Below are 9,291 nucleotides of genomic sequence, written 5' to 3'. Positions count from 1 at the left end.
TAAAGGAATCATGCAGCAGTGGTGAGAGGAAAGCTAATGTCTTTACAAACAATTCCAAGGGTGAAGGGATGGGTGTTTACATCTTTGAAATGGGTCTTAGTGTCTCTACTAACTTCAAGCAGCAGGTTTGTCCCAGAGCCTAAACAGCTTGGCTCCTGAAACAAAGAAGGGGGTCTGCACAAGCCTGAACTTCTGGACTTTGGGGTAAAATAGGAGGTCCAAGGGGGGATATAAGGTAGGTGGTTTGGGAAGGCTGTACCTTCCTACTACCTCAGCCGATGGGGAAAGAAAGAGGGCAACATGCGGCCGGGAGTCTAGGATAAAAAGATGCTGTGCCCTCCGAAACTGAGAGAGGATCCCGGCAGGCGTGTGCCCCAGTGGACTCTCTCCCTTTATCCGAATAAAGTTGCAGGACTCTTCTGTCTCCTTTCTGGACATAAAGCCCCGCCGTTTGTGCATTTTCTTGCCAGTGACACCTCCCTGGGAGGGGAGGAACAGCTTTGCTAATGGGGCCTGGCAGGCTCCCACCCAGCTGTCCCTGGCACCTCGCCGCCACCCCCAGCAGTGCCGCAGCCCCCCCGCCCGTCCTGCCAGCCTCTCTCCCCCTTCCCTCGGCAGCGGATTCCCGGCCGGGCCCGCGGGCCGCTGGCAGCTCCCAGCGCCAGGTGCCCGTTGCCAGGCAACGCCCGCCGGCATCCCCGGAACGTGGGCCCGGCCCGGGGCGGCTCAGCGCTGCGGAGGCGTCGCAGGGCGCCTCGGGTAAAGCTGGGGCCTCTTGTAATTTAACTTTGGTTTTATTTTTACAGTGGGTGAGTTACAGAGTTATTATTATCTAAAATCAGAGCCAATCGTAAGCGAGCAGCTGGTACGTAGTTATTATCACAGTGGTGTGTGAACAGAAGTGGGGTTGGGGTTTTTTTAGGTATGGCATCGTTTTCTTAATTTAGCAAAATTAAAAAAAAAAGAAAAAGGCTTCAGCTACATTGCTTTCTTTAGTTTTTAGGTTTTCTTCTTTCACTGATTGTTTTCATTTCTATATTGGGTTAATTTAAGAGTAACAGCAGTACCTGAATAAAAAGTCAGTTTTTTAGCTTTGACACTGACCACAGGAAGTGCTTCCTTCTTTATAGCCTTTCATTTTGAAGATAAATTTGTTGTATTTAAACCAAGGTAGAGTTTTTTATTGGTTTTTTGTTTGTTTGTTTGTTTTGGGGGGTTTTTTTGTGTTTTTTTTTGTTTTTTTGTTTTTTTTTTTTTTTTTTTTTTTTTTTTTTTTTTTGTTGTTTTATTTTTTTATGCCAGAAATTAATGTTGTTTCAAATATACTTTTTGTAAGGTACAAACCCCAAATCCCAAATGCTCAGGTTAGCGTATGTAGACATTTGTCACCATTCCAAACTAAGCTGAAAGACTATTGAAGATCCACGTGTTTTGATCACTGAAAAACCATAACACAAACCAGTTCAATCCCACAATGCACTGTTCCCAAGAATGAACCCCAATAATTATCATTCCCCCCAGTATGGTGGAAGAGCATAAAAAGCCCAAGGGCAAGCATATATTGTTTTGTATTATAACCATGAATATGGCTTTACTGAGCTATATAGCAATAAACATCTTATGTATAGTGAGTTTCTAAGCAAAGACCTAGTTTCTTATAATCAGACATTAGGCTAATAAAACAGACATATAAAGCTCTGTTTTGCAAAGTGGTTTGGGGTGACCATTACTTTTCCTTATAGATATTATCATGGGAAGAGTGGAAAAAAACCCACACAATTAAATTATTTTATTTAAGAGTTTGCAAATTGAACGGATAACCATGGGAACATAATAAAAGCTCCCATTATCTACACACATGAATTATTATTATTTTTTCTTTAAAGCTCCTTCAGGATAGAAGAAAAAAAAAGCTAATAAGCATAATGGCATTTATTTTGTATCTGTTTCTAACTGAAATATTCATTCATAAGTGAGGATTGGCTGAAATGGTAGTAAAATATCCACAGTGAATCAGAGTTAAGGTTTGAGACTTATATTGAATCAGAATTGATATTCACATTTTATAATCTCAGAATCTTATCAGAAGTCCTTGCAGTGGTTACTGATGACAAAGTAACACCCAGAAACTCAGGTTCTGGGCACTTGTTTTATTAAGAGCTGTACAAACACGGAATAAAAGAAAGTCCCTGCCCCAAGCTATTTGTAGAATAAATACACAAAACAGAATATGTAGAAAATGAATTATGATAAAAGATAAAAAATTTAAAAATTCCCAAAGGCTACACAGAACAAGCATTATGAAAGTAGAAAACAGTCTCTCAGTTCTGATCCACTGTATACCTAGACCACTTTTGGCACAGATTTCAGTAGATTATCATCCTGTATAATATTCTCTTTCAGAGCCTGACTGCAGCTGACTGAGAGGAGAAACACAAAAGCTAGATTTACCTGGTCCATGCTGACAGAGTGTGCAAAGCCTTATGCAAAACAAAAGTTGTCTATTGCTGCAATAGACAGCAATAGACAAGAGAAAGTCATATTAGATAATAAACAGAAGGATTATACCACATCTGAATGTATCGCCTTCCATGACAAAGGAGGTGTTTTCCTGTGTTTTCACCACTCATATTGCCATATCATGTGCAAAAAATGTAACATTTTAGAGATAAAGAACTTATATCCACCATGGACACCCATATTTTTAGGTGACCCAACCAAATGTATTACTGTGATCTGGATTTTAACCTCATTTATACTTAATACATGCTTAAAACTAAGTCTACCTAATCCCTGTAGGCCAGTTTTCTAACTAGCTTAGTTCCTTTTACTTTCCCTTAACTGACTGGGGGTAGGAGGTGTTCTGATTCTCCATGATTTTCTTGTTTTCTTTGAAACTGTTTTGAACTTGTCTTGAAAACATTTTCCTTTTTTTTTTTTCCCCTCATGCTTTTTTTCCTTTAGAGCTTTTTAAGCATCAGAGCTGACTTTTAACTAGCTTTTCAACTTGCATAGCACTGCAGCTCATTGTATTTCACTTTGGCAGTCTGGGTCAAATCAAGCTCACTCTCGATACATGGTTTATTCCAATTACCTTTGATTTTTATATCCACATGTTGCCTGCTTTTACAAGGACTTCTTAATACACTGCTGCTAAAATGTTTTGGGGACATTTGTCAATAATATTACCATTGTGGCTGCAACACACAGGCAGAAAAAAACCTGCTGGTGAGACTTCCTATTTTTTCCTATGTACTCAAGTGAATACTTCTTAGTAAATACAGGCAGTAAAGTCAGATGAGTCTTGACTACTCATCCTGAAATGACCACCTGCTGTATTGATTTTTTCATCAGCCGAGTCGGTAAATGTTTTAGCTGTATATATTCTTTCTTACTGGACGCGTTATGTTTTGGAGATGTCTTTTTTCACTGTCTTTGATTTTCCATACTACCCACTCCAGTGTGAAACAGATTGATCAATGACGCTGCTGCTACAAGTATTGCTGATCATTTGTTTTAAGCTCTAAGAGTCTCTTTTCCACAGGCACTCTTGATCTTTAACTTCTGCAATCCACTTTATCTGGACAGCTTCTCTACTTTGCATTCTACTATGTCGCTTATGTCCTGTTTTGATGATTATTCTTTTCATTATACTTTCTGTGGATCTTCTTCACTTTCTCTCATGGTGTTGACTGAATTATTTTTTATCCTTGTTAGAATTTTCTGTGCCAGCAACTTGCTATTATATTTCCTTAACTCTCACTATCTAGTCTGCCCAGTATCCTGTTTCTCTCTGTCTATGACACATCCTCAGGAAATCCTGCTGCTCGTCTGTTCTTATTTTTTGAATCTTTCTTCCAAAATCATCATCTTTGACACTTTCCTATCATCTTACACAACTAACTAGTCACCCTGTCATTCACTTCACAGTCTTGGGGTTATTTTTTCTTTCTGCTTTTCTTTCCATAAGCCTTCCTAGATCTCATTATTTCATTCTTAATAACGTTTTGAAATCCTATTTCTTACATCACTTTCACACTATAAAATCCCAGAACACTCCCTGGTCTTTCTCACATGCTGTGACCATTTTCTCAGTTCTGACTCTGTACCACTCCTTCAGGCCACAAAATGTGCAACAGAGATGAAACTGCTTCTAACCACTTGCTCCATTATTCAAGCCTTAAATCTAGTTCTTGAGGCTTTTCATTCACTCCTACCTTTAGCATAAAATTTATACTTCCTGAAATCTATATACTTAATTTTTCTAATGAAGTTTTTCTGTTACCTGTGTCAGGATGGCCTTGAGACTATAGTCATGTTCATAGACCAACATCTGAACATTGAAATTTGCACAGATTTCAAATTAAATTTTAACAGAATACTTTATCTTCCTGTTTTTTAAAAAAAAACATATATTTTTCTGATATTTTATTTAATATTGACTCCCTAGTTTCAGATTAGAGGTCTCAATTAGATTTAACTACTCTATGTTGAAAAATATAGTCCTGAGATAACTTTAGCTAACTTTACTGTTCTGTTGAATATTATTCTGGAGCATGAGACTGTCTATCTGATGTGTTGCAGCCTTGTTACGGGAGTTTATTTCCTATAGGTTGGAGGAACACAGATTTGGTAGATGTATACACATACTTTAAATTAATATTTGCAGGTAACCTTATTATACTGGATGTGAAGCAGGAAAAATAGACATTGGTCTATTTTTTGGTCTATTGGTCAGGTGAAAGAATATATATGATTGATTCAGCAGTTAATACTGAAGAAAACAATATATACACACACACAAAAAAAAAAAAAAAAAGAAGTCAGAGAACAGATCGATCTAAAAGAAACACCTCAATGTCTATCAATGAGGGGGAAAATGTCTTAGAACAATAACCCCACATATTCTAGTGGGATGTGGAAAATGTTCTTATTCAATAATACATTTGGTATTCTAACTGCAGCAGAATTTGTGATAAAAAGTGATAGTGAGAAAGACCATTGTTGCATTTGCTGAGATGCTGAGTTTTCTGAGAGCAGGTTTGGTTTTTTTCTTGTCTGTTTCTTTGGATTTTAATGTTTTTGTTTGCTTAGTTGTTTTTGGTTTTTTTCCTTAGATTCTATAGAGTAGCTACTGGTGCTTCCAGGAAACAATCAGGTTCAAAACAAAGCACATGCAATATAAGAATCTTGGAAAATAACATATTGCAGAGGAAGTTTATTTAAAAAATAAAATGAAAGCATTAAAAATTAATTAAAAGTAACTAAATTATAACCAGTGAAATTCATTAAATGGTATTAAAAATGGTATTAAAATAAAATATGAACAATATCATTATGAAACAGGTGCTTGATTTTTTTTTAAAGTTACACTTTTTTTCCCCAATAAAATATCCAGATTATGGTTTGACTTTACTTTTTTTTAATAATAGTAAAGCTATTAAAACTGGGATAAACAATAGTTCTACTGTAATATTTTTCATTTTGAAGGATTCTGAAATATATTGCAAACATAATCCAATATAATGTAAAGTGAAGACCATCATCATGAAAACAGACACCATTTGAAACAGAAAAAAGATATAGCATACAAATGAAATTTCAGAGGCAGTTAAAAAGGAGAACAAAGATAACAAAACTGCTATGTCCAAAACACTCTATTTGACAGCGCTGTTGCTTGCAAGATGGTCAATGTGTTTTAATCACGAGCAGTGTAACTGATTGGCCCAAGGGGACTAGAAAGATGGTTTGCTTCTGGTTGTCAGCGTATTTTTATTGTGACAAGTTTTTTTTTTACCAGCTATAATCAACTCAAGCAGTAACAGTTTCTCTGCTTCACAGCTCCAATAGCATGGTACTGCTGTCTCCTTTCCCATCATGTTGCCATGGCTGTCAATGATTCAGTAGAACTCCAGAATCAGAACTGTCACAGAAACAGAAATATAAAATCATATTGTCAAACTGCCAAAGATTTCACTGCATATTTTTTGCTAAGGCAGTCTGGTTTTAAATGTCCTAATCAATGGAACACTTTCTACTTCCCATAAGGAAGCTAGAGAAAAATGTTAGAAACAGTCCTCATATACTTTTTTCTAGTACAGTCCTCTTTTACTGTCTTTAGGGATCTGTACTGATTTCTGAATCTCCAACTGGTCTTATAATCAGCTAATTATGTAGAGTTGCTGTGAGTTAACCTACAGCTAAGCACCACACAGTTGCTCACTCACTCTCCCCCATACTCCAGCGGGTTGGAGGAGAGAAAAGGAAGACCAAAACAAGAAAACTTGTAGCCTGAGATACAGATACTTTACTAAGTAAAGCAAAGGAAAGACAAACAAAATGAAACAAAAAACCCCAAACAAACAACAACAAAAACACAAACAAACAAACAAACAAAAACACCCCAAAACACCCCACAAAAACAAAAGCCAATCACATAACACTTCCAGCCACTCTTTGAGCAAGAGCTACCTTCCCCCACCCCCCATCAAAGAAAAACCTCAAAATCCTCCGCAGCTTTTTATTGCTGAGCATGATGTTATATAGCACAGGATATCCCCTGGTGATGTCAAATCAGCTTTCCTGGTTGTGACCCCACCCAGCTTGCCACACACTCCCAAAATACTCACTAAGGAGAGAGTTGGAAAGCAGAAAGGCCTTCATACTAGGGAAGCACTGTTCAGCAATAGCTGCAACATATTATCAATGCTGGTTTAGTCACAAATGCAAAGTGCAGCACCATACTGGCTGCTGGGAAAAAAATTGACTCCATCCGTGCCAGACCCAGTACAAGAGGTTGCCCAAACACAGAGCCCTTCATCCTACCTTGTGCTAGAGAATAATGTTAGAAATTTTGTAGCACAGAGATGACAGGATAATCACCAAGTGCAGTCTTATTCAGTAAGATTTCAGGAGCATTGCCTAGACACTTTAGTGATTGTTGGAAAAACATGGAACTTGCTGCATATATGTTTATTGTAGGTGTTTTTTGCTCTGTGAGACTCCCAGGAAATGCTGGGACCATCACAGTGCAGGGGAGAGTGTAATCTCTATACTGTGTGGCAAAAACTCTATTCAGCCTTGTCTCTCTGGAGAGTTCTCTAACAGCTTTAGAACTGCTTTAAACCACAAGAGTAACACAAAGTATATTTAATGCAGCTACTAGTAATAATTAAATCTCCAAAGAATTTCAACTTTTCTGCATTTTGGAAAGAAAAACTTTAGGTTCCAAGAAGATATTTGCAGATGACTGTAGTCATACTATGAGAACGCTAAAAAGCCTTAGCTATGACACCATGAGCAAATATAGTGGGTACTACAATCAATAGTTCAATGTGTAGGGCACAGCCATTTCAATTTTATAAGCCTGTACATGACAAGTATCTTTAAATCAGTTCAGCAGTTGACAGGAAGCAGTATTCCAGTTTAGTACCAATTCAGTGTTTATAGAAGTTGCATTTACAGGGTACACTAGCCATTGAATTCTGTACAAGCTGAAGTTTATGTACTGAAGTAAACATCTGGGATAACTCCAGGGTATCAGTATTAAGAATGTACAGCTATGTTCTAAAAATAGATAAATAAAGACCTGTGTGTCTGGCTGAGGTTGGGATATCTTGGGAAGGATACTGTGGCTTAATTTTCTTATTGTTAAAACATTGGGAGTCAAAAGTATTATCAAGATGAGACTCAATGTTTAGCATCAAACTCCATACAGAGTTAGGTCAATTGTGATATTCATCACCAATGCTTAACTTCTGTGCTCACAAAATCAAACAGAGTCTAAACCAAATACATAATTTTCCTGTATTGAATGGAAAATGCTAAAGCACTAATCACATAATTAAGTCCCTGAGTTAGACTTCTTATACATTCTCAACTGCAAGAGACAGGCTTCTTTGAAACATGTTAAAGAAGACAAGATAACTTTGGAACTTCTAATCATTGATTCACACTATGTGAAAGAGTTATCTCTCTGCATTGTGCATTTGATTTACACTAGCTAACTTAAATTCCCCAGGCAGGTAATGTAAACACTCTCACTTAATCAGTCCAGACCAGGATTCACAACTGGACTAGACTACAATAACTAATGGGATGCCTATAAAAGGTAGCTTAAATATTGCTGATCTTGAGATACGATACCCAGAATTTTGAGTGCATCTTTGTCAAAGGAGGAGTATCTGTTCACACCCTCAGCTGAAGGTAAGAGACAAATGTATCTCTCTGAAAACTGTTCAAGTTATTTGAGGCAACAGCCTGGCTATTACAGCACTCACAACACAAGAGTTTAGAGAAATTGTCAACATGAGAGAAAGTTACATATCTGTCAGAGAAGTGCCCTAATCAACTGTTTGTTGGCTGTTATGGGGTACTTTTCTTGGTGAAGCAAAGTATTTTGCAAAAAGTATTAAAAGGATTTATAGGCATATGTTTCTCCTACTTAAAAAAAACTAGTAGGAAAGAAAAAGTATCTATGTGTATCAGTTATGCCTCTAATACCAACATCATACTGGATCTAGCTTCACATAAATACCATGAATAGTATCTTAAACACTGTGTGGATTCTCTTTTCGCGTGTCTTTCACTGTGAACAGTGTTTCACATGAGTGTTTTAGAAATTATTCCACATTCCAGCTTTACCACTCTTTGCCCATGGTTGTAACAGCAGAACCAAATTTCTCTTGGGCTTTGTGATGTGCGCATTAACTAATTTCACCATTTCTTTTTTCTAGGGTGCCAATGAATAGTTTTGCCTACTCATGCCAGTCAAAGCTAAGACACAGTCCATTCAGCTGGCAGTGACAACCCTCAGACAACAAAGTCTGCACCTGCTCTGATTCTTAACTTGAAGGATGGCTCTGTCTCAGTACAGTTTTTTTTCATAGTGTTGCCTTAGAGAACTGTAGCTTCAATGAAGTCATTGTTTCTGTCATTAACTGCTTGAATAATTCATTACTTAACAGAAAACATCCCTCTTTGCTCTCTGTTTATTCCATTGTTTGTATGTTTCAAAATAAATAAATCAATGAGTAATACAGTGACTATTTTGAAAAAGAATTTGCTTACCCAAGGAAAAAAAATGCTTGGCACAAGTAGGGAACTAAAAAAAACAGAAAAAAAGGAAAAAAAGAAGAAAAGTTTATGTTTTTTTTTTTTTTTTTTGTTTTTACACACAACGTGAAGTATGTGTCTCAAAGGAACTGCTTTGATTACAAATAAATATAATGACCGATAAAAATGAGCAGACTACTTGATGCATATTTATAATCACAATTAGTATGTGATTAA

At 37.0% G+C, this 9,291-nt stretch overlaps 1 protein-coding gene across 6 annotated transcripts; it reads left to right on the top strand.

Annotated features, from left to right (window-relative positions):
• Positions 1 to 243: 243 nt before the first annotated feature.
• Positions 244 to 9,038, top strand: LOC128812218 (uncharacterized). 6 transcript variants are annotated; one of them, XR_008438658.1, is made up of 2 exons: positions 244 to 865; positions 8,736 to 9,038. XR_008438658.1 is itself a non-coding variant. In XM_053986501.1 (2 exons), the coding sequence occupies exons 1-2, from the start codon at positions 507 to 509 to the stop codon at positions 8,744 to 8,746; spliced, it is 264 nt and encodes an 87-aa protein (XP_053842476.1). In that variant the 5' UTR covers positions 244 to 506; the 3' UTR covers positions 8,747 to 9,038. The 6 variants fall into 6 exon arrangements, 4 of the variants coding, with proteins under 4 accessions (XP_053842476.1, XP_053842460.1, XP_053842467.1 ...); XR_008438659.1 differs by lacking the exon at positions 8,736 to 9,038 and adding an exon at positions 2,404 to 2,552; XM_053986501.1 differs by having other exon boundaries at positions 244 to 759.
• The last annotated feature ends 253 nt before the right edge of the window (positions 9,039 to 9,291 follow it).

The sequence above is a fragment of the Vidua macroura genome, chromosome 1 (assembly GCF_024509145.1).
Source record: "Vidua macroura isolate BioBank_ID:100142 chromosome 1, ASM2450914v1, whole genome shotgun sequence".
Taxonomy (NCBI): Eukaryota; Metazoa; Chordata; class Aves; order Passeriformes; family Viduidae; genus Vidua; species Vidua macroura.
Note: the sequence above shows the minus strand (reverse complement) of the source record. Positions and strands in the feature narration are given on the sequence as shown.